The sequence below is a fragment of the Diadema antillarum genome, unplaced genomic scaffold (genome assembly GCF_040938485.1).
Source record: "Diadema antillarum isolate AM-2024a unplaced genomic scaffold, OU_Dant_1.0 seq00000329_RagTag, whole genome shotgun sequence".
Lineage (NCBI taxonomy): Eukaryota > Metazoa > Echinodermata > Echinoidea > Diadematoida > Diadematidae > Diadema > Diadema antillarum.
Genome location: NW_027271346.1, coordinates 1,304,290 through 1,331,150, shown reverse-complemented (window position 1 = coordinate 1,331,150; position 26,861 = coordinate 1,304,290). Strand labels below are relative to the sequence as shown.

Sequence of the window (26,861 nt, the reverse complement as noted above, 5' to 3'; positions counted from 1 at the left end):
GCCATGGTATTCAACTGTGCCATACTTCTCGAGTTCAGTGTAGTTACACCCTCAATCGTGTTTGTTTATCAAATTCAGTATTGGTTGGCTTCTGTTAATCAACAGTAACAATCATATTCTATTATAGAAATCCTCTGTTTTGTAGTGCTATCTGGTGATTTTACAGTGCAAACCATTCTGCCATAATGTCCCCTAGTCGTACAGTTGTACCCAATGGCTATTTAGAATCAATGTGTGATGACTTTGCTTTTGTAATGAGATTGATTATGGGAAGCATGCAACCTAGTTATACCAATAAAGGGATTCCCCCCCCCCCCTCCAATTTTTCTGTAACACAATGTTAGAAACAGGACAGTACTGTTTATTTATTTACTATATCGGTATTATTACTTTTTTGGTCATTTCAGATCACCAGTTCACTTCAGTTTGTCTTTAAAACAAAACACTGTGCCAAAGATGAGAGAGCAGCTAGGTGTAAGATCATACGAAACTTCAGCGCTGCACAAAGGAAGCAAAGCGGACGAGTTGGGGAAGGGTGGATGTCCCCCTCCCACAGCTCTTGCATTTTAAAGCTGTAACTCCTGCAATCTGGTGCATACTAGATAATTACCGGTATACTATTTTGGCTATTCTGATAAAAAAATATTGTTCTAAATGGGACTTATCGATGGTGGAAAGTCCATGTTTTTTGTGAGGACTTAGAAAATGCTTGTTATGTGTGTGCCGCAATGAGCATTGGATAGACCCCCGATGCTTGAGTCTCACGCCCAATGAGTGAGACTTCGTAGGTCTACTTTGTAGGTCATGAACATATCAAATGTGTTCATTTGTAAATAATGGACCTCCGAATTTTACAGCTGTTGTAATAGATGCCATGTATTTCTTTTATCATCATTTACAGGCTTCATGGCATCAGATCATCTGGCCTTGCCTGCCCCGACTCACAGGCTGTCTGTCCCCTATGTCCATAGCCTCAGGCCCTCTCAGCGTTCGGCAAGCTCACCACAGCTCCATAGGGGATCCAAGGTTGACCTACGTGACCTCTTAAACCTCTCTTCATCCCTCCCACTAAGAGGAATCTTTGACATTGGCAAAGGTCACTTTGATGTTGTCCTTGAGCAGACAAAACTCAGCTGGACACCACTTGGCAGCAGCAGTCAAGGTGAGTGACCATGGAGAATGAGCAATGGTCTCAGTGAGGTCAGAGATCAAGGTCAGTGTCAGAGTAAAGACCTGATGTGGCTGAGCCACTAGTTCTCAAAGCATATCATGACATGTATATGTAAATATATAAAAATATATATATATTTTTAAAACTTTCTAATTGCGAGGAGGAATGTTGTGGTATCAAATTTCTTTGCAAGAATATGTTTTGAATGGATAAAGTCTTTTTCATTCACATACACTAAAGTGTCATATTTCATTGACATCCACTAAACTCATTCAAAAGGTTAGGGATGTAGGAAATGATGTTAGTTAAATTTGTCCAGATGACATTAAAAAGGCTTCATTTAGATTCATTGGAATGTTTTTCTCCATGGTAGTAATGAGCAATAGCAATTTCATGTTAAAGAAGTGTGTAAGATATAAATCTATGCCCCTATATGATGAGATTAGAACAATATTGTTTTCATGTCCCCAAACATATGACTTGTAACTGGTAATGGAAAGTAGAACCCTATGATATTTCAGCCAAAAGCTAATTATTTTTATGATTGTATGTGTGTTAAATGATTCTGTGTTCTGCATTTTTGCTAGGATCAAGACATATTAATTTGTGTCTCTTTTTAAAATAAATTTTGATATAGTGAAAGGTGAAACATACCCCAAGGAGGTCAGAGTGCAGGACATCTTCGCTGTTCAGATTCAGAGAATCCAGAGAGCTGGGCAGGAAGATGGAGGTCATCCAAGGGGCGTGTCCATCTTTGTGGTTCACCCACAAAAGGGCGTGGCTAATGGACTGGCATGGGAGGAGGTGCTTCTGTCTTCAACCAATGAAAACTGCTGCCAGGAGTGGTTCCAAGCCATTCTTGGTTTGTTGAATGGTGAGCTCCTCCACTGTTTTTCTGTGGTACTTAAGAATGTCCAAGTGTAGCCATATGACCATTCTTCTGTTTATATGTGATCATAGAAACATAATTCATTTAAAACAGGCAAGCTGAGAGCAGAGGTCAGCTGTTACAAATGTCATGCAGAGGTATAAAACAAAAATTTATGAATGGCTTACACAATTCATAGCTCTAAAAATGCAATGCAAATTTGTTTATTCATGTACTCTGACAAATTTATGCTGGTATTTGAGATTATGATGGCAGAATGGAGAAGGCAGTGTTGAGGATCAAAAGATTGTGGGAATATTAACATCTCTTCATAACTGCTATAGGTCAAAAACTAATGATGATATGTCAGTTGACGCAAGCATAAAATTTTGACTCGTACATCGTGATTTGAGATAGAGTGATGTGTCAAAGTGTAAGATATAAACTTCTCCAACTTTAGTAGCTACCAATATGAGAAAAGATCATAATGTAGTTACAGAGTGGTCAGGCTTGTGGAGTACAAAGCAAATCTCTTTAAATTGTCAAGCTTTTGTAAGAAGAAATCTCTTTAAAACTGTGGTCCTTTACAGATCCAGCAAAAAGTAACCCTTTGATTTCTTTTAGTGTTAATGTGGAGATGTACAATTGTAGCTGATGTTGACTAAAGAATGATCACATCATATCTTACCAGCAAGTAATATTTTTATTTATACAGTGGATATCAAAAAAAAAAAAAAAAAAAAAAAAAAAAAACGCAACAAGATTTGATTTCAAATTTGTGAAGATTCTGTTAACTTTACACCAAAGTGAGTAGCAACATCTTAAAACCACATATCTCCTCTTTCCAATGATATCTTATTTATTCATACACAGTCATGGATGGCTGAGTAATCATTATTTTTGGACAATGGGTCAAATTGGACTTGGGACCAAGTTTAGACACTGCAAGAATCAATGCACCCTATTAGAAATTAACTTAACAAATGGAATAATGAAATTAATAATTGCAACTTACCATTGTCTTCTTTCGGATATCTCTTTTTAACATTACATTCCATTTCCCTCAACATGGCCACCATTCCTTTCCACACAGAGATTATCTCTTTTCTCCATCTCACGCACAGCCCTGCAAATCATTGGGGCTTGGTGGTGTAGAGCTTCAAACTCATCAGTGATTCTTTGTCTCAGAGTTGCAATGTCAGGTGGAGGGGTAGTAACACTTTGCTCTTGAGATAACCCCAAAGAAAAAAGTCACAACAAGTCAGATCCGGAGATCGTGGTGGCCACTCCACATCATGATACAAGGCAATCACCCGATTTCCAAATACCTCAGCCAACTAGTCAGTGGGCTGGTGCGCCATCCTGTGCTCACCATAGGCGTCTGAACACACCCCTTTGTTGCACAGGAAAATTTTCCATTAATTCAGGAATCACATGTTCATTTAAAATTTGTAAGTATTCATTTCCGTTCATGTTGTTTTCAAAGAAGAAGGTCCCTAGGATCAAACCGTTTCCACAAAGTCCAGCCCAGACATTCAGCTTTTCTCTACGAAAATCGACGTCATAGTTAACTGCAGAAACTGAAACTTGGTCCCAAGTCCAATTTGACCCATTGTCCAAAAAGAATAATTACTCAGCCATCCATGACCGTGTAAGAATAAATAAGATATCATTGGAAAGAGGAAATATGTGGCTTTAAGATGTTGCTACTCACTTTGGTGTAAAGTTAAAACAATCTTCACAAATTTGAAATTAAATCTTGTTGCATTTTTTTTTATACGCACTGTATAGTAGAAAACTATTGAATAAATGTAATCCTGTATTCACAATTTGCTGTTTTTAATAGTCTTACACTTCTTTTCCTTATCATATAGAATTCACTGAAAGACCAAAGAGACTGACCATTCTCATCGATACACTGACCAACAACAAGGCCAAGCAGGTGTATGAGGCAAAGATCAAGAGATTGCTGCACTTTGCTAGGATTGAAACCAATGTGAGAGGTATGGCATTCAGGAAAACAACAGTTTTGGTCCCTTTTTCGAGATGCATAATATCCTGTGAAAGTTTGTCACCATCTTGTGTCTTACTTTCAATAGTAGTCCTCTCATTTTCAAGGAAATCTTGTCTGCAAATGGCACTATTGTATTTAGAGTCAACTTTGAATCAAACTGCCATAAAGTTTAAAAAAAATTAGGAGAAAATGTCCCTGTGGTTTCCTTGTATAGATTTGCAATTCTTATATGGACATTTCTGTAATCTCAAACCTGTAAATCTTGTGTACATGTTACATCCAAATTGTCCATGGACTCATCATGTATGTGGAATGAGTGCATTGCTTTGAGCTGTAATGAGCACTGTCTTTCAAAAGAACTTTGTATCAGAGCATGTTCACTATGCATGGACAGATGTTGTGTTTGTTCAGGTTGTATCTTATTTCTTGATCACATGAGAGAAAGCAGGACATAGTATGTGCATGTAAGAGAAAGATAAGAATATGTTTACATATCCAAATCCTTTGGCCATCTTGTTGCTGACATATTTTACAATAATGAACATGAATTGTTTTAATCCTTCACACCCAAAACCATTAGAAGGAATCATGCCAGTTGCTCTTGGAGATGTTTTATGTTGCTAAAACGATGGAAGAGCTTCTATTTGATTTGATTTTAATTTATTTTTACTTGATGTTTACAAGAACAAATAACAAACGTAATTGAGTTATAATGAATATTAAATAACAATTTGTCTTTTTGATGTAAAAAAAAAAATAAGAAGAAGAAGAACACATATTTTGATAACTATGCATTTGCAACAAATGATAGATAAATAGTATTCATATGAACCAAAGTGGGGCAGTCTAAATCAAAAGCACAGGTTGTATTAAAATAGGCCTCCAAAAACAAAATCACATAATAATAAACCGTACTACAAAATATATACAAGAATGGTATAAAACAAACTACAACTAAAACTGTAACTGTAACAAGCTCTGCATGATAATAGAAAGATGGGATGAGAGGATACAGAAGGAACTTGCAATGCACACGCCTTGCCCCATTAATTATACACATTGAAGTACTTTAAATCATACATTGCCCTATAAATCATACAGTGAAGAAAAACAAGTGCGTTGGTGAACATTAATGGAAAATGCAATCAATCATATAGGCGCCATAAATTACAAACTTGATCGTGCCATGAAGCTCATCTCAGTTTCGTGCTTGGCTGTCATTAGTTCTAAGGTTACAGGATCATGGGCTGATGAATTTCAGGTCTCATCACGCATATCTCTTGACTATGCCTGTCACCTCCCAGATACCACCCATGCCAAACATGCCCAGGGCATCCTTGAAGTGATGGACTTCCATGACGTAGATGGGTAAGAGAGGAGAGTGTTGAATGTTGCTATCAATCTCCATAGTGCTATGGTCGGTTACAGTGTGTGAAATGATAGTCTATATAGAGGTAATTTTGACTATCTGATCACTTTGTTCACTGAAAGCAAGAGTACATGGACTGTCTGTCATGTGAAATTGGGGTTCACAGATATAATGTCTTATCCGTCATCACTTGGTTTATAGTGATAAAAGAAATTTCGCAAACAATAATTAACACAATATTATCATTAGTATTATCGTCATCACGTTTAGTCTTCATAAGCATTACTTTTTATCATACTGACACTATGTACATAGTCATGATAACTTCTTATCATTTTGCCAGAGTAGCTTTATCAGTGGACAATTGTGGTCTTTCATTTTATTGCCTTGTTTAATACTTGACAGAATAGTACCTCTATGCATGAGAACATCTTGTCAAGATGATTATCAGGTTTGATTACCAGTAGTATGCGTCATGAATGAAATTATGATTGTGTCCTAACTGTGAACTGTGCTTGCAAATGTGAATGCATTTGTTTATAAACGTGCCAAGATATTCTGGGTTTAGCATGATTAGATATAACCTGCAAAGCAGTGGATATATCATAACTACTAATTATATTTTTAAGATTTGATGTGTAAGGACAGATTGATACAGATTATATAGATATTTATATTTGTGAAAATTTGCAATGTTTTTACATCGTGCATGATAATTAGTAACATGTAGAGAGCATGGATTCAATGATATTGAGATTTCTGGTTCAAAACTCATCTAGTGAGCATTTGAATCATTGTTGTATACTGTAAAACAAGGAATGTTTGCGTACATTTTAATTTTGTGAATTTCGCGAGTGCCTAGATTCGTGAAATTAAAATGCATGCGAAAGTTCTTTTCTACACTATATGCATTGATTGCCAGTGGCAGTTCGCGAAAATTTCATGCCGCAAAAAAGGCCGTTGGCTCCAATTTGCAAAAAACTCATGCCACGAATATATCATGTTTTACAGTATCATCATTTAAAAGAAAAAGAAGAAGAATCCCTGCAGTCTGCTGAGGTAGCTGGAATATAAAGTATCGTTTATGTGCCTCATAGGGAAGATGAAATACATTCATTATGACTTCAATGTTGACATGCTCTAGCCTGGCAGCAGTAGACCTTTATGGATTCAACAAGACCTTGTGCAGAATGCTTCACAGTGTGTTACCAAGGTAACCTCCAAATTTAGCCAATGTTTAACCTAGGCTGACTATGAATAGCTCCAACAAAAGCAGTCTTGCAACACACAAACTGCAGAGAAGCACTGGTGAAAGCTGGTGCAATAAGATGCCAGCAGTACGTTGGCATTTGAGGAACAGACATAAATCTCAAAAACATTAACAAGATATTCTATTGCCATATCTATATCTTTCTTTTTTGATAGACCTTTCATAGTAGAAGCTGGTAATGCTCAAATATAGATTGAATTACTGATTTTCCCATTCTTTGCACAGGGTGGTCTGCATAGGAGGGGACGCCATTGTCAATGAGGCAGTCAATGGGTTGCTATGCAGAGCACAGAGGGATGCTAATGTCACGGTGTCTCAAAGCACCCCTATTGCCAAGTGTAGGATTCCACTGGGAATCATTCCTGTAGGTAAGTCCGGGTAGATATGTATTTAAAAAATGACATAGAAACACATGAATTAGATGAAAGAGAATTGTTTTTTAAGCTACCTATAGTTTGCATTTGACAAAATGTCTCAACAGAAATTATACAATATTCAAGAATCCTCATCGCCACGTTGCTTTGTGAGAGGTTTTGACCCTCATCATAACATAAAGGTATAAGAACCATCAGTGATTCTATCATTGATCTCTATCTTTTCTCACATTGTACAACAAACCAGTTGATGCCATGTGCGGACTATTAATAATTGCTGTGAGATAACCACTGGGGGTCTGTATGATCCACCTTTTAAACATTTTGTGCATAAAATGACAACTTGGTGCATGAAGAGTGTACATTTCTCATCCATCCTTTACTTAGCATTTGAGTAGAATTATTGCAATTTGTTTGTAAGACCAGTAGTCACATGATTTTTTTGAATTCGATCAAGGTTTATTCAATGTGGTCGCCCATTCATCACAAGGCATCAGTGATCCATAACATCATTGCTTCACATCATATTAGGTGAGTACCTTTTACTTCATATGAAGTTCTGTGGTTCTTTTTTCTGTAAGGTTTTTTTTTTTTCTTTTTGGTAGAATCTGCTGAATGGAAAGAAAATTCCTGTATGTCAATCAAAGTATTAGAGAATGTGATTTTAAGCAATGTCAGTCTCAAAATCATACTTGTTTATATGGAATTGTCTTCCAAACAGTATCATTTTACATTCAATTAATACATTGTCCCAGAGTATTGTGAAACTGAACTGAGCATTAAGTGACATCATAAAAGTTACAAAATTGTGTTTAACTGGAAAAACATGTGAAGTTTCATAGCCTTACATCCAGTGGCGTATCTAGGGGGGGGCAAGGGGGGCACGTGCCCTGGGCGCCACTCCTTGGGGGCGCAAACGAAGAAAAAAAAGGAGAAGAAGAAGAAAAAAAAAAGAAAAAAGAAGAAGAAGAAGAAGAAGAAGAAGAAGGGGAAAAAACAAAACAAAACTCGCCCGGACGGGGAGGAGGGGGGGGGGGGGGGGGAGGAGAAGGGGGCAGAAAACCAAATCAAACAAGATAAAAACAAAACATGATGATGACGCGGACAAATAACAATGTTTATTGTGTTATTGTGTTCACACAAGAATTCCAAATTCCATGTTTTGTAAGCTGAAATACAAAAATTTTCGGCTCGCTCGCCAAAAATTAACAAAAAAAAAAGAACAAAACGTGATGATGACACAGAAATATACAAATGTCGACTCATTACTCGCGCATACAAATTTAGAGTATTTTTCAAGTCCTCAGTTTGTTGGTATGAATCGTTATCTATAAGGCCGTCACTATATCTTGATTAGAATTGTAAGATTTAATAAGCAAAAAAGACAAGAATTCTATGTTTTGTAAGCTGAAATACAAAAATTTTCGGCTCGCTCGCTGCGCTCGCTCGCCGAAATTTATCAAAAAAAAAGATAAGAACAAAACGTAATGATGACGCAGAAATATACAAATTTCGGCTGACTCGCGCATATATACTAATTTAGAGTATTTTTTCAAGTCCTTAGTTTGTTGTTATAAATCGTTATCTATAAGGCCATCACTATAAGCTAGATTAGAATTGTAAGATTTAATAAGAGAAAATGACATGAATTCCATGTTTTGTAAGTTGAAATACAAAAATTTTCGGTTCGCTCGCTGTGCTCGCTCGCCTAAATTTATCAAAAAAAAGAAGAATATAAGAACAAAACGTAATGATGACGCAGAAGTATACAAATTTCGGCTGGCTCGCGCATATATACTAATTTAGAGTATTTTTTCAAGTCCTTAGTTTGTTGGTATAAATCGTTATCTATAAGGCCGTCACTATATCTAGATTAGAATTGTAAGATTTAATAAGAAAAAATGACATGAATTCCATGTTTTGTAAGCTGAAATACAAAAGTTTTTGGCTCGCTCGCTGCGCTCGCTCGCCAAAATTTATCAAAATTTATTTCATTTAAATCACCCGCAAAAGACCCCTCTTAGGTGCTTGAAAAAGCATATCATGCGGACCTTTTTTTAAAGTTCCTACCGGGATCGGGTTGGGGTTGAACACTTTTTCAGAAATTAGGGGCGCAATTTTCGCGCTTGCCCCGGGCGCCGTTTTCCCTAGATACGCCACTGCTTACATCAAGGCTGTATAATATAGATCAAAATCAATGTGCTGACACCATAATGCAATTTTTATTCACAAATTAAATGAACTAGTGAGGTTGGTATGCAATGAGTGCCAGACGTTAAGTGGAATGCCAGTGACATCTGCATTACCACTTATGATGTATGATACCATTTCCTCTTCAATCAAGGTCACATACAACCACTTGACGTGTGCTCTGTGCACAATGAGGCTGGGTTCCTTTGTTTTGGTTTCTCAGCAATGTATGGATTTGGCAGTGACTGTTTGCGCCGCATGCACAAATCTCAGAATGTCCTGAAATCGAGGGCAGTGGAGTTTGCCATGGCAAAGAGTCTGCTGAAACTAAGGTGGGTGTCACTCCCGTTGACTGGTCTGACATTGTGATATTTGAAATATTGCAGAGATAATGCATAATGAATGTGGTCCCCCCAATATTCCAAGATTTTTAAGTGAACAATGAGATAAAGAATTTCCTACACAGTGTTGAATTATGCTGTCTCCTTAGCAGCCTCTCTCAATTAGAGTACTCAGGGATTTATGTGGGAACCTGTTGATGCAGGATATTGAACTGCATTGAACTGTACATTAATTGTAGACAGACTATACCTATTATAGGGAGTTGCAGACAAATGTGACCCACGACAACGATTTCAGGCAAAAGTCGCAAGAGCAAATTCCCTCCTAGGCGGGGTACAAAGATTTTGACCATTATTTTTGTCGATTTGGGGTTTTTGCAGAAATTGAATCTTTGATATGTTTTCTCCATCTAAACTAAATTTCACAGCATAAGACTACGTTTTTCCTATCGAAAATGGAATTTTAAACACCCTGGCCCGAATTAACGAAGGTGGTACAAATGAAACCATGGTTTAAACCATGGACAAAAACCATGGAGCGCCAAGTGTCGCACGGAATATTTCATTACGAAATTGATTATTTCGTTACAAAATTGGCGTTTCGTTAACGAAATTATCATGTCGTGGACCAAATGATCATTTAGTCACAAAATGTCATTTCGTTACAAAATAATAATTTCATCGATAAAATGAATGAATTCATAACGAAATATTTCATGCGACACTTGGTGCTCCATGGTTTAAACCATGGTTTCATTTGTACCACCTTCGTGAATACGGGCCCCTATGTTGGATCGCACTCGTCAGTTTCGATCTTCTTTCGAACGCCGCGCCAATATGCCCAGTGTTGCTACGGCGCGGCATCTCGCATGCGATTGGCTAGTGCGTTTCGCAGCGTGTCGGAAATGTTTTGTCCACGCGTGTATGCTCCATTGTTTTTGCTACAATAGATACCAGTATGCTTGCTCTGTAGTGTACGCTCTTCGTTTGGCTTTCTCTCCGAGCTTTTCTACCACAATGTTCGACAACGGAAGTGAAACAAAAAGTGAACAGCAACACTAGGCAGCACTAACTTCCAATGTGAAAATAGATCGAGGGAACATGGTTCGAACGTAGCAGAGTTGCAAATCGCCACACAAATCGTGCAACATGCGATCGGAAACTCACTTGTCAATTGTGCGTGTCGTAAATATGACAGCTAGCAGCTTTACTCAAAAGACGGCAGACGATTCTCGATTGGCACCATCGCACAGATGGGTGACTCTCAACTCGCATCGCCGCTCGGCATTTTCTTCAAACAAGAGGTGTAGCTTCAAAGCCCATCTTCTCGCAATTTTGTCAGGCTAACAAATCAAAAAGTGCATTATATTTCGCTTTATATGACCACTTACGCTGCCGGAGAATACAAGTGTTTTACATCAATGTAAAGCTTAGGAAATGGGCAATATGATTCAATGAAAACGGAGGTACTGTCAGTTAGTGTTTTCATAATCTACTCCCACCCCAACTTTTGCCTGAAACCGTTGTCGCCGGCCACAAATGTTTGGGGTTCATAGGGGTTGCCAAGTACTTAACGTTGTACAAAAGTAAGATATATAGATGGATATATTGATATATATGTCATATCTTGTTTTGTTGTCACCTTATATCCTAAGTTGTGTGTGTGGTTTTTTTTTCAACAATCATTACGGTGTTTAAAAAAGAAGAAGAGAGAAATAGCTTAATAATCAAATATGTATCCTAGCTACTCAATTCTTACAGGCTACAGATAAAAATGTAGTATTCTTTTTGAGTTTTGTATTTCATATCAAAACAGTTGTATTCATTCTACAGGGTTTTGTACATTGGTGAAAGAAGCTACTCAATTCTTACAGGCTACAGATTATTCTTTTTGATTTTTGTATTTCATATCAAAACAGTTGCATTCATTCTACAGGGTTTTGTACATTGGTGAAAGATTTGCTGTTGTATGACTAGTATGATGTGCATGTTTACAAACCACTTATCTGGTTTCATATGTTCATGTCATATTGCCATTGCATTCAGAACCTATGAGTGTGAGGTCAGCTACCTACCTAGCCACACTGATGGGAGTTTAGATGTTGAGAGGCCTGTGTGCTTGAAAGGGTATGTACAAAAGGGAGCATTGACTCTTGACCCTTCCATGAGCACTACTCCCACCCCACACTTCTGTGACCTTTGTGTAGTGTCCAAGAAGAGTCGTGCATAATGTTTGCTGTATACTCTTGTCCTCGTTTAGGCAACTATTCAGGTTTTGTATGTGGGGATGCCATGATACTGACACATCTTGTTGTAAGGATATTATTTGACAGGTCAGGGTCATGAGTTTGTAATTCTGTTTTAAGTTTGGTCTACATGATGTTGATCAAAAATATGAATTGATGACATCTTCAGTAGGATGCCTAGATTATGCAAAATTACTCAATCAAATCATTTATATGTTTGTCAGCATATCTATCATGTCTTGTTCTGGGTGTGTTTTGTACTTGACTAACAGCTTTGTTTTTCCATTATGTCGTCTGTTCATCGTTTTAAATACTAAGGTGCAAGATATGTCAACAAATGCCGGAGCTTTCCAATCTCGTTCACTCCACACCGATCCCCCTGAGACGACAGGACAGCCCATTGGTGTTGCGTCGTCACAATCCCAACACCAACCACAGTGGCCCTTCATCCATCGACCAGGGCTCCATGATGATGGGCCAGGGCACGAGTCCCTACTCCAGCCCCAGGGGCACCCCAGTGCCAAGTCCTAGGGCCAGTCCTCAGCCTAGTCCCATTGTCCAGCGCCGCAGTCCGTCCTTTCCGGTGATAGCATGGGGTCTGGATGAAGCTGACAGCACATCAGAAGAGTGTCTGGTCACACCTAGGACTGGTAAAGAGAGGAAGAGATCTCTCTTCAAAGCTGGTTAGTTCACTCTTGTGATACAGCTTCCATGCTTTCTTCCTCCTTATATAATCTTCCATCTCATTGCCAAAGTGGACCACTTGCTTCAGAAACCTTCAGTGCCTTCTTTCTCTATGTTAATGCACTCTAGGATAACTGTTTAGTGTCTATTATAAAATGGGTTCAAGAATGTAGCCAATAGGAAGCGCTGAAATGAGTCACGTGTGCTTTGGTTATTCTAGTCCCATGGCACTGCGTGTTAAATCCACCGTGGTTAAATCCTATTGCCGATCGTCTGTGCGCGCGGCGGCTCCTTTGAATTGCATGCATACATACAGTACGCGCTGTCAATCCTGTAAACAACGTCTAGTTCGGGCTGCCGGCCGGCCGCCCTTTCTTCCCTTCTTGTGCATAACATGTGTTGCGTACGTATACTCTTATATACATGTACGTACACTTTGTACAGTACAGTAGACCAAGCGTTGTGGGACCGGACGCGTACATGGAGTCACTTTGAAGGGCAAATCCAACGATTTGGCAGGTTAATTCTCACGCCGTTTTCAGAGTATGTTGTCTAGTAGGCCTATATGAGGAGTCTATATCAAGTCTTTAAGGTAAAGGGTGCATATTCTATGTGAAATAAGTAAGTTTTCATGCGGGAACTTAAGTGTCCGGAAACCCAACCCCCCATCATACTTATACTGTATGTGAGGGATTTCCGAGTGCGACGTGCGTAAATGTTTGGGACGAACATCTTCGGACGTCTTGACCCACAAAGGTACGTGAAAAACGCTGAAAAATGCTGTTAGTTTTCGAATTTTCGACCCATTTTATAAAACAAATGATGCACAGGATTATTTCGTGGCGTTAGTGGAGGCGTAGCTCACTCTCGGGTATTTACAATGTAGTGCAACATGCACTCGGCTTCGCCTCGTGCATGTTTCACAATTGTAAATACCCTCGAGTGCACCATACGCCTCCACTAATGCACTCTATCCTGTGCATCATTTGTATAGTAATCCTACACTATAGTTTCCTCTGATATCCTGTCAGATCCCTTACCAGCTGGCAAGGAGATTATTCTTACTTTGAATCTCAGGATTTTTCAGCAAAAAATATCTAGTTTCCTTCTCATTTCTGAGTGGTTTCAAAATGATCTGTTTGTTTCAAGTCTGCCTTTCCTCGTGGTCTTTACTCCTTCACCTCTTCCTCCCTCCTCTGATGGTCTGTCCAGCACAAGTACCCACTGCTCTCCCTTGTAGTCCTCTAAGCATATCTCTTGATCTTCTCTTTCCATCCCTTTCAATACTATATCCTCTTTATCTCATTGTTGATTTATCTCAACTGTTTAATCTTACTCTTTCTCATTGTCACCATAATGCAATGGCTCGAGTTTATGTATTTTGTCTGTCCCAGTAAGCTTTTCAGCAGCGTCATCCTCTGCACCCAACTCTAGACCAGGAAGCGCTGGATGGGGTGACACAAGCACCCATGGGAGGGAGACTGGTGTTAGGTTGAGTGGTCCTGTTGACCCCGCCCTTCACCATGGTAAGGGTGTGGAGACCAACCCACAGAGAGCGTTCTACATTGGGGGAGGAGATGGAGGAAAAAGAGGTGGAGTTGACATCGAAGTGCCAAAGTTGGACATCACACATGCTGCAGAGGGCAGCAGCGGGACAACCCAGAGGGGGATTGGTATATTACCCTCAGACAGTGAGTACCGTACTGAAATCAAACATACAGTAACACTCTGACTATTTGGGTGATACCATGTCCTACTGTAAGTCTAAGGAACCAGACTTGACAGGTTAGGAGACTGTTTTCTGTGAAGTCATTCTTGGAGCATAAATACATTCTGCATTTACTTTACTCACTTGAAATTTAGTTATTTGTTTAAATTTCAAATCTCATTCTTCTTATCATTTTAAATGTTGCTGTAGCTAGAGCCAGCTGTGACAGTGATGAAGAGTGGCGTACATTCCAAGATTCCTTCCTCAATGTGGGAGTGGTCACACTGCCCAACCGCAGCCACCTTGTCCCCCAGGGTCAGTGTCCACTCTCCCACCTGGCCGATGGCTCCGCCCACTTGATACTTGTCCGCAAGGTCAACAGGAAGGAGTTTGCGAGGCACCTGCAGCACCATGGGAGTAATGAGAACCAGGTATGATCACCTTCTACCTCCAGTACACCAGTTTCCTATAATGATGCACCATTATATACAGAAAGAAAGGGCCTTGAACAAGAACGTCACATACTGCCAAAAAGAGGAGAGTCAGTGATTTTGTTGATGTGCGTGTTTCATAAAAAGTGGATCCATATCTGCATTGTGCAATCACAGTTAACCTCTCAGTTGCATTATTGTACCCTGATGTAGAGTGTTTTTGTTTGTTATGCCTCCGCCACGAAGTGGTGCCGGAGGCATTATGTTTTCGGGTTGTCCGTCCGTCCGTCCTTCCGTCCGTCCGTCCTTCCGTCCGTCCGTCCGTCCGTCCTTCCGTCCGTCCGTAATGAATTTTGTGGACAAGGTAACTATCAAAACCTGTTGAGGTATCCTAATGAAACTTGGCATGTATGTGTATTAGGGGGTGAAGTTGTGCCTATCAACTTTTGGGTGCACATGCTCAAGGTCAAAGGTCAAAAGGTCAAGGTCAAATACATAAAATTTCACTATTTCCTTCATATCTACTGAATGCCTGAAGATATTTTCTTGAAACTTAGTGTATACATGTATTACCCAATTAAGATTCTCTGGTGAAAGTTTGGGTCATGAGGTCAAAGGTCAAAGGTCAAAAGGTCAGGGTCAAATACATCAAATTTCACTATTTCCACCATATCTATTGAATGCCTAAAGATATTTTCTTGAAACTTAGTGTATACATGTATTACCCAATTGATATTCTCTGGTGAAAGTTTGGGTCATGAGGTCAAAGGTCAAAGGTCAAAAGGTAAGGGTCAAATACATAAAATTTCACTATTTCCACCATATCTATTGAACGTCTGAAGATATTTTCTTGAAACTTAGTGTATACATGTATTACCCAATTAAGATTCTCTGGTGAAAGTTTGGGTCATGAGGTCAAAGGTCAAAGGTCAAAAGGTCAAGTAAAAATATTAAAACTTCTTTTTTTTCTCCGTACCTTGGAAAATTGTTCAAGGTATCTTCATGGAACATAGTATATACATGTACTGACTGGAAGTGATTATCTAGAGAATGTAGAGTTCATGGGGTCAAAGGTCAGGGGTCAAAGGTCAAGTGCAACACTTCTAAATTTTACTATTTCCGTCATATTTATGCAATGCCAGCAGGGTTTTTTTTTTTTTACACTTGGTGTATGCATGTGTAACCTAATAGACATTCTCTGGAAAATTTTTTTTTTCTTCTTTTTTTGCCTCAAAGGTCAAAAGGTCAAAGATTAAGTGAAAGTGCTGAATTAACTTTTCCCTCCATATCTCGGAAGTGGCTAAAGTTATCTTGAAACTTAGTACATATTATTCGTGTTCTACCTGAAAGTGATTATCTTTTGAATTTTAGGGTCAAGGGCCAGATGAAAATGGTAACAATTTACTATTCAATTCAGAAATTGCACGTTTTCTCCACACCTGTACCTTGAAAATTACTCAATGCCTAAATGTATGAATGGGGCAAAGTCAAGTTAAAGTCCTTAAATCCCTAGATACATGCTCTCCTATTCATCCAATTAAGCCTAGGTCAAGGAAGGTGAACATTCAACACATTTGTGACAAACTTGTCATTTCAATATTTTGCCAATTTTGTGAAAATGTAATCACACATTGTCCACATGTACTATCTAGACCTATTGGGAAAATCATGCATTATGGCGGAGGCATACCAGTCGCCAGAGCGACATTTCTAGTTTGATTTTTTGTTGTTGTAGTGACTGAAGACGATGCCATATGTGACCGGCGACAACGGTTTCAGGCAAAAGTCGGGCATTTTGAAAATTCATTTTTTCACTGAATCACATTGCACATTTCCTAAGCTTTGCATTGATTTAAAACAGTTGCATTCTTTGGCACCATAAGTGGGCATGGAAAGTGAAATAAAATGCACTTTTTAAGTTGTTAGCCTGACAAAATTGCGAGAAAACGGGCTTTGAAGATTCACCTCTTTCTCAAAGACAATGTCCGAGCGGCGATGCGAGGTGAGAATAACCCATCCGTACGATGGTGCCAGTCGATGTTAAGCTCCGCCTCTAGCAACCACATCGCCTTCTGATTGGCTCACTGAGAGAGTCAAATTTCCCGGGCACCCTTCCTAGGAGCTCAGCGTATGGAGCCGAAAAACAATGCGGTTTGCTCGGGTTTGTTTTACCATTACGTCTTTCAAGATGGCGGATACGATAATTGCACGTATGGTGTACATGTGTATGGGCGCACGCATTACGCAATGGCATCCACACGCCATGACTATGTGCATGTAACAGGAGCGGGTGGCGAATCCACACATTTACAAATCGCGTTTTCATTGTTGTTGATTTGACTTTATCATTGGCGACCCTTTTGTAGGCAGAAAAATGCCAGTGCTGGCAAAGGTCACACTTCCTGTTTGTTTTGCTTTTACAAGCCGTGCATATGTTGCCTTGTTCGGTGGTGTTAATTATATCAAAACAAACAAACAAACACGACTCGTTAGTTTTGTACGATCTTGATGTGTAGTATTTGGATATAACTGGTTTCATGTGACCTCTCCTTTCCTCTCATCTACCTTCCCTTGAGTCAGTCTGCTGTCATAATTTTTACTACATGTACAAGTACACTATTGTTTTTTCTTTTCACACGATTATGTCGTGCTAAATGATATTTGTTTCACTTCCATTGTCGAACATTGCTGTAGAATAGTTTGGTTAGAAAGCCAAACGAAGAGCACGCACTACAGCGTATAAACCACTGTAGCAAGAACAATGGAGCATGTAATCATGCATGCGTGGACAAAGCATTCCCCAAACGCTGCAACTGGTGTCTCCGAAAGCCGAATTATGTAAATGTGTGCGATGAACCAGCCAATCGCATGCGACGCACCAGCCAATCGCATGCGAGACCTTGCGCCATAGCAACACTGGGGATATTGGCGCGGCGTTCGAAAGAAGCCCGAAACTGACGAGTGCGATCCAACATAGGGTGCTTAAAATTCCATTTTCGATAGGAAAAACGTAGTCTTATGCTATGAAATTTAGCGTAGATGTAGAAAACATATCAAAGATTTGATTTCTGCAAAAAACCCAAATCGACAAAAATAATGGTAAAGATCTTTGTACCCCGCCTAGGAAGAAATTTGTTCTTGCGACTTTTGCCTGAAACCGTTGTCGCAGGTCACATATCTTGTACAAGGTTTGACAAAAATTTGTATTGTTGAAAAACAGAGCCAAAAATTTTACGTGTGGAATGAGTGGCTAATTTGTTTGGTTGTGCTGAAGCTGGGTGTCACATGTGCTGATATTTCTGATGGTAACAGCCAAACTATATCACATGAATATTTACCTTTGTGCAAAAAAGAAAGAAAGAAAGAATGGAATTTAAGAAATGAAACTCAAAAACCTCCATCATGTACATTGTACATAATTTATCTCAAAATGCAGTTGCCTTCCCTGTGATGTGAGCTGTTTATGTTCGTTGTCACTTTAATACAAACTACAATCATGCCTTTCTAATTATTGATTGCTTCACTTTGATAACTTTATAAAGAGAGAGAAAAAAACCCCAACAACAACAAAAGAGCAGGAAGAGTGATATATGACTTGCTTACTTCAGGCAAACATTTCATTTAGGCTTTCTTACATTCCTTTTCACAAAACTTTACTGAATTTCTTCTTTGTAGTTGTATCTTCACATAAAATTGTTGCAGAGCCTGAATCATCCAGCACTGATGATGTTAAGATACTAGAATATCAATCAGATTCTTTTTTTTTTTAAAGAATAGAAACCAATCGGAGAGTTGTGAGGTGATGACATCATTGGCTCTTCTAATTTGCATACTAGTATTATTGCTGGGGTGACAAAACATTGTATCTCAAATTTTGGTGAAAATTACTTGGGGGGAGGGGGGATTAATTGTCAGATAATCAGTTTAGTGATGTCCTGTCCAAATCCTAGCTGTCTTACCCCTAAGATTAAGCCAATATGGCATGTCAAATGGGAGGTGATCCCATATATCATAGTGCTTTGGCTGCCATGTTTTTTGTTTTGTTGTTGTTGTTGTTGTTTTTTATGCCTCCGCCACGAAGTGGTGCCGGAGGCATTATGTTTTCGGGTTGTCCGTCCGTCCGTCCGTCCGTAATGAATTTTGTGGACAGGGTAACTACCAAAACCTTTTGAGGTATCTTAATGAAACTTGGCATGTATGTGTATTAGGGGGTGAAGTTGTGCCTATCAACTTTTGGGTGCACATGCTCAAGGTCAAAGGTCAAAAGGTCAAGGTCAAATGCTTAAAATTTCACTATTTCCCCCATATCTATGCAATGCCTGAAGATATTTTCTTGAAACTTAGTGTATACATGTATTACCCAATTAAGATTCTCTGGTGAAAGTTTGGGGTCATGAGGTCAAAAGGTCAAAGGTCAAAAGGTCAAGTAAAATGTTAACATTTCACTTTTTTCTCTGTATTTTGGAAATTGTTCAAGGTATCTTCATGGAACATAGTATATATGCATGTACTGACTGGCAGTGGTTATCTAGGGAATTAAGGGTTCATGGGGTCAAAGGTCAGGGGTCAAAGGTCAAGGGCAATACTTCAAAGTTTTACTATTTTCCTTATATTTATGCAATGCCAGCAGGATTATTTTTTTTAAAACTTGATGTATGCATGTATAACCCAGTAGAGATTCTCTGTGATTTTTTTTTTTGCCAAGAAGACCAAAGGTCAAAAGGTCAAAGATCAATTGAAAGTGCTGCCACTTACTTCTTTCTCCATATCTCGGAAGTGGCTCAAGAATATCTTGAAACTTAGTACATATTTATGTATGTTCTGACTGACAGTGATTCTCTTATAAATCAAAGGCCAGATGAAAATGATAACAATTTACTGTTCAATACAGAAATTGCACTTTTTCTCCATACCTTGAAAATTACTCAGTGCATAAACTTATGAAAGGGTCAAAGTCAATTTAAAGTTCTTAAATCCCCAAATACATGCTCTCCTATTCATCCAGTTAAACATAGGTCAAGGAAGGTAAACATTCAATACATTTGTGACAAACATGTCATTTTAACTCTTAATGTGCCAAGCCCAAAACCCCTAACGTGCCAGAGGTTTTTACCTAACGTCAGAACGTTTCGAAACTGGACTGACAATGAAATTTAAAACTGCCATATCTCTGAAACTATTGACTGTTTTGAATTGAGTTCTACACAACATATATCAAGAAATGTTTGTTCTTTCATGTCATGTAGTCAGTTTGCCATAATATTGATCTGAACCTGAAATATTGCAGAAATAATTGATACATCAAAAAAAATTATTAGAAATTTTTGTGCAGTATGGAAAAAAGAGTCGGTGGTGGTTTTTCTTCAATAGAACGCTCCCTTGACTCTGTGAGAAAGTTTTAGAGCAACATCTCCTCTTTCAAATGATAACAAAATTGCCTTCTAGAATTGTATGATTCCAAAGATACTAGCAGTTTATTTTGTCTTAGCAATTTCTCTTTCTGCCTCAGTAATGCATTCCCAAATGTGATTCCTTTAGTCCCAGATCCTGTATTTGAAACTAAAGTAATTGTCCCTGGCCCTGGAAGAGTGTCTTTTGTCCACTTCAGAGGGAAGAACCTACTAATCCTTTTTTTGTCTAAGCGGACTGTGGGCGGGGGGGGGATGGGGGGGGGGGGGGGGTACTGTATTGAAATCGGCTGGCCTTTGTCCGCGCGCAATTCCTATGCTAGCGTGGGGGACGATTAGTGACGTTTACCAAAACAAAAGGATGAAAGACTTGACCGATGAACGAAAGATGACCCTTTTTGAGGGACAAAATCAAAACAGCTTCCCGAAGGACATCATCCACGCGGAACAATGCGAGTGGAACCACATAGACAATACACGCTGATTCAACAGCATACACACGCGTGGTTTACCAATGAGACTTTTGGTCCATACACATCTCGCTGAGGGTGCGCTCACTGCGGATTTTCCCGACGCGAAAAAAATATATCTAGCTGAAAAATCATGTATTTACTCAAAATTTTCCAATGTAGGCATGGTCATATTTATAGTGGAAATGATGGTCATACTGATCAGCTACCAGTATATATCATTAGCAGTTTCTTGGTGTGACACATTACGGTACCACAAGAACTTAAATGATCGCTGCCTTTCTAGCTCTTCTTAGTCGCCGATCGGCGACCATGGCACGTCAGGACTAAGGTCGCCGTTCGGCGACCATGGCACGTTAAGAGTTAATATTTTGCCAATTTTGTGAAAATGTAATCACACATTGTCCACTTGTACTATAGACCTATTAGGAGAATCATGCATTATGGCGGAGGCATATCAGTCGCCATAGCGACATTTCTAGTTTTTTTTTGCTTTTCTGAACATTTGGCATTTTTGAGATACGAGGTTATGTCACCCCAACAATGATATATGCTTTTAATTGTAATCACTGTTTTGTGAAGACATTGGCAACTTAAAATCCTGTGATTTTCTTCTTCTGTGTTGTATTCTAAATGAAACTCCCACCTTTCTCTATGCTGGATTTCACTCTTTGTGTAAACCCATTGAGGACGGGCTGATTTTGCTACAACACACATTTCCCATAGACACTTGCCCGAGTATACTTGGGACTGGTCCTCAACGGGTTAAAGTCAACTGGGACATTCAGTGGCATTGATCATGAAGCTACCTACACCTGTGTGTTTAAGTGTTCAATTATCACTTGTTGTGCACAGTGGAATGCAATGATTTGCTCTGATGTGCTCTTCTTCTTTTTATTTCTGGTCTCTTCCTGGCTGGTGTTTCTCGTACGTGGGGCGTGTCTCACTTGACTGCACTCCACCCTGTGCAGTTTGATTTCCCCTTTGTGTGGACTCACGAGGTGAAGGCAATCAAGATTCGTCCCGTGCCAGACCAGGGAGATCTCAAAAGTGGTGCCAAGTTCTGGACTTGGAACATTGACATGGACCTGGTCCAGGCCAGATCCATTGAGATGAGGTTGGCAAAGGACCAAATTTGGGAAATGTTTTTGCCCTCTCTCTGTCTCTCCCTCTCTTTTTTTATTTTTGCAAATACTACCAGTTTGCACAAGAGTTAGATCTGATTATGATTATATTCTGTAGAGTGTGATATTTTGTATTAGATCAAAAGGCAAGTGAATTAACTTCTTTTCATAATTTCCCTGGCTGCATGCTGTTCTCTTGATATGCCCCCCCCCCCCTCCCCTTGGCAGAGAACATTGGAAGCCAAACTGTCCATGAATGGGGATTATTCAAATCCACCTAATCCCTGCTAAATCACAGTGACCTTTGAGCCAGACTGTGGCCTTGTTGCACTTTAGTGGCTTGTTTGAACTGACTCAAGTTTGTATGTTTGTTTGTTTGTCTTTAAATCAAGAGAATAAAAATCAACAAAAACAAGTGGCTTACTTCATTATGGCTCAGTGAACGGGTATGGAAAGAGTGATTGATAGTTAGTTGTCCTTAAATTTCCCTAAGATGAAACTTTTATTTTTCAAATCAAACTGTCACTCCATGAAATTGAGTTATATGTAATTTTTCATTTGGGTTATTTTTTTATGTTGTGCTGTTTTCCTCATTTCAAAAAACAAACAAATAAAAAGCCTCATAAATCTAAAGCCTATGGGAATATTGGTCCCATGTAAAGTCTATGAGCAGTCATGTAGGGAATGAGATAAGTCACAATTGTACCGACAGCATTTCTATCCATCAAATAGAAGTTGTATAGCAGACATTTATTTGTCATTAACCTGGTATCTGTTTTGTTCAACTTTGTATCTCTTTCCTGTAGAGTACATCACCAGCTTCTGGCTGTCTTTGGAGAGGGGATCACTGATGATGACTTCCCAACCACGTCTTGTTTGTGTCTTTGAGAGCATCCTGGACATAACATCTTCAACCCCGATTGCTTCCAGACTTCATGATAGTATATGAATTTGATAGGCTCACATCAGATCCATTTCATTTTTGATACAGGTTGGGTTAAGAAGCACAGTTTTCTGTCTTAATGTGCTTACGACAAGCATACATTCTTTCTGTGTTGAATGGGTTAAAGAGGCTGTAGAGCCCGTCTTGGGCATATCGTCAAGGTAGCTGAAGGTCAACAATAATCACCTTGACACATGACATTAGAACACAGGAATCACAAGAACATGACTATTGTTGTTGATAAGCAGATTGCCCAGATTGAAGTTGGTTTCAATGACAGTGGCTGTATCTGTACAGGTGACTCCCATTATAACAGAGTGCTTGGACTGGCAGTTTTCTGTTGTATATGGAATTTTCATTATTGCCAACAAACAAATTATACAAAAATAATAGGTAGATAATGATTTGGGGGCCTGAAGTTTTACCATATTGTAACAAAATTTTGTCATAACTTTGTTTGTTATAGCGGGACTGTACTGTATTTTAAGGCAAATCTGTTAATCTGATATCAATAGGGACTTCTCAATTTCTGAATTTACCTTGCCACTGACTGCAGTGACCGTCTCGTACAAGGACTGCACATGTGTGGAGTAGTGAGCATCAGATTTTTTAACGTGCTAACCTGGCTTTTCACCAGTGACCTAAATGCTGCTCATTCTCAGCTCACCAAGCGTTGTTTTGAAGCACAGATGACACAGCGGATACATGAGTGAAGTCAAAGAGGCTAAATTTGAGCTACATGTACGGTCAGCATTGTGTGTCAGCTGAACGTCAACACATCTCTCGTGGCCAATGCATTGACTGCATCGAGTGACGCAACTGAAAAGTCCCTATTGTCTATTGTGTCTCTGTCAGTGATAGGAGCTCAAAGAAAGTGGTCAAAATCCCCATTAACTGACAATTCACATATCCAATGCATTTTACTTTGCCTGTGCTGAGCAACATTCAGTATACATGTATTGAATACTGCTAATGTCCAAAGTAATGCTGAAAAACTGAATTGTCAAAAGGTGGTTTTATCTGGCTCCTCTGCTTGAAGAGCGAGTGATACTTCTTCTGGCCATGATGTCGTATACAAGTGTGACATGAGATCCATGCTGTGAGTGTTTCCTAACAGAAAGTATTTTATAACACAGAAAGGATGTTTTGTGTTCATTGTGATTTGATGTATGAACAGAACAGCAAATAACTGTGTTGCCTTTATCAACATCATTTTAAGAGCTCATCTGTTGACAGGATGAATTCATGGGTCATTTTTTGAACCATTTCTCTAGACTTCCATTGATCTAAGCCGGCTACAGGAGAAATGGTGGAAAGTGAAGTTTTTTAAAAACTAATATGCTCTCAAACTATCCAATTTTACATTTAAAAAAAATATTGATGTGATTATAAGATGTCTCTATACTCTGCAACATTTTTTGTCCAATCAGTGATAGACATGCATCTCCAGGAGAAGAAAGATATTGCTGAGATTATGAAAGACAAAGTCTGCTGGAAAGAGCTTATCCGTGGGTCTCAGGAGTTCTTCCTGACTTGATTGGTTGATTGAATGATAGGACTCATCAATATACTCATTTGAGACACATGGAATTCCAGCTCCAAAATCACCCATTTGTGTTTAAATGGGCAATTTAGAGGGAAAGAAGCATTATGCCTGATTGTCAATGAAATGAGCTCAACAGTCATTGCAGTAAGTACAGACAAATCAGCTGTTTAGTGGCAGTTAACAACTCACTACATGTGTGTAATGTAACATTTCTTCCTTGGCACTATAATTAGTGGATTTGAGGATGTATTTGAGATTTTTGTCAGTGAAATGGTTTGTCTTTGCAGAGATAATGTCAAAATTTCCACATGTATAAATGACAAGCCAAGTTTAATGATAGAATGCAATTAACTCTTTGTGTGCCTTATTGTGAGCTCCCTGTGTGCCACATTATTCTGAGACCGCGATGAATGAGCACTGTTGGAAAACAGTCTGTTTTTCAAAGCCATGTAACTACAAATGTATTTATAGAAGCGTTTTAGCTAGAAATGCAGTACAGCAAAATTGTAGAGAAAATTGCAAGCGCTGCTGTGATGTAGATTTCATGACAAAGCTATATGGCGATGACGCTTTCAATGTACTGTGGCATATTAGGATTTATCAATCCATTTGTGCACGGTTGTGTGTTTTAGTCAAATATGCAAAGTTGGCAAACCTTGACTGAGCTGGACATGCAAATGTAGCACACAAAGAGTTCAGGATAAGTGAACCAAATTCACTTCCAATATGTGGATATTAACCTGCTGTCTACCAGGCCGTAGTGGCTCCTGTATCAAGTCTGCTTGGATTTTGGAATCTCATATGGGAAGGATTAATCAAATGCATTGCATGTATGGCTGCATATATCCATTAATGGATATCATGCTCTGTACTCCTGTAACTGTGGAGTGCTTCATTTAAACCAAAACTTTGAGAGTAAGGTACCTGTGGTTTATGTTACATGGCTCAGTAAATACAATTTCTATGCATCATTTTGATGGTAAATACATCATTTTATCTGTGATTCTGTATTTCATGGCAATCAATCAAAATGAGCAACTGAATATTATGGGTTTGTGAAAATGTGCATCATATTTTTTTTCTCCTTGTATTCCCAATTTGACTATCCACCACTTACTGTATACTCCATATATTTAGTGACTCTAATTTTGTATAAATTGCCCGACAATATTGCAAGTGGTTAAATTCCCACATCAATTCATGCAGTATGCGCGTCAGTACTTAGGCCTACTAAACTGTATTTTCATGCGCCTTGTTCATGTACTGTGTACCAGTACATGGATGTATACATGTCACATTTATTTTGGAATCAGAGTGAATATATACTTGCTACCTTAGTGGCTAGCACCCCACTTGCAAAATTTGGGGAATCAAAAAAAAAAATAAAAATGAAACCCCCCAAACTAGAAAAGCACTCTGAGAGCGCAGACCTCCACCAAGCAGCTAATTTCCACCAATAATCCTGTTCTTCCAGAGATCAGTGATTTCCACCCATAGATGATTTCTACCCATAGAAGTAAGTAGAAGAAGTAGGCCTACATACTGCATGTTAAAAATCATCCAAATTCCCAAATATCGAATGCTTTTGTTATGTCATCAACCCTCAGCTGTGCGGCCTGCCTCGCAGTAGAGCATGCACTTTAATGCGCATATGAAAACCTCAAAAATACGCAGCTCGAACTCCCAAGGTAGGGTCAAGTTCATTGACCGTACCTACCAAAATAGCGAAAATCCTTCATAAAATCCATAAAAGTTTCCGGATTACTGCCAAAATTTAATCATCTGTTCCATGTGTCATTCTCAACCTTTCTTGCAAGTTTCATCCGAATCCGTTCTCAACTTTTTGAGTTATTTTGCACACGGTCAAACAAACAAATGGTATTGAAAACATAACCTCCTCCCTTGGCGGAGGTAAATATATGGCATATACAGTAGTCAGATGTTCTGATACAATCATCTTTGACACGAGGTAGTATGGAAATTTTCAGCATATTAGCATATTGGAGAAGGTGAATGATAATTATGATGCAATATCATTTCAAGATGAAATGAATGGCAGACTTAATAGCTGATCTTGCCACAGAGACCAAATACAGGAGAAAATCAAAAGGATTTAAAGAGGTCAGCCTGGCCAGAATAGCCAAGTCAAGACAATCAGAAGCTTGTGTTCACACACAGAAACCATGACAAATCAATAGTGTTGCAACTCAAAACTTGTTTACTGGTATATACTCTTGCCAAGTGGTCAATGTACACATATCTATTATATGGTACTGCATGGGCAATTAATAGTCACAGCAATATAAACATATATCAAAGTTATATACTGTATAAGAATACGCATTGTGAAGAATCCTTGCCATCACTAATTTGAATGATCTATACTGTGAATGTTATTGTAATTCCTACTCCATTTCTGTGTGCTCGCTTTTAAGTGAGAAAATAAGTACATGTATATTCAATTATGACTAATATTTTATCTCTTTATTGTGAACTATGCATTCCCTATATATTGATATAGAATTTATGTAGGTATGACATACATTATGTGTGCTAATTAAGGTTGATGTGTGCTAGTCAAGGTTTAAAGTGTGGGTATATATATTAATTTCAAACCGACTACATGAAGAAAAGTCAGGAGTATAGCAATCTGAGTACAAACTCATCATCTCAGACACCTGCAAAGAATGCTTTACTGCAAAGA

The 26,861-nt window shown here is 38.8% G+C and overlaps 1 protein-coding gene across 1 annotated transcript; it reads left to right on the top strand.

Annotated features, from left to right (window-relative positions):
• Nucleotides 1–906: 906 nt before the first annotated feature.
• Nucleotides 907–23,307, top strand: LOC139730705 (ceramide kinase-like protein). Its single transcript, XM_071641570.1, is given in 14 exon segments — nt 907–1,162; nt 1,809–2,045; nt 3,914–4,042; nt 5,358–5,421; nt 6,918–7,060; nt 7,524–7,562; nt 7,565–7,597; nt 9,411–9,588; nt 11,644–11,724; nt 12,162–12,526; nt 13,922–14,218; nt 14,446–14,666; nt 21,516–21,661; nt 22,475–23,307. Coding segments are annotated over 14 exon segments (2,271 nt in total). The 3' UTR covers nt 22,557–23,307.
• The last annotated feature ends 3,554 nt before the right edge of the window (nt 23,308–26,861 follow it).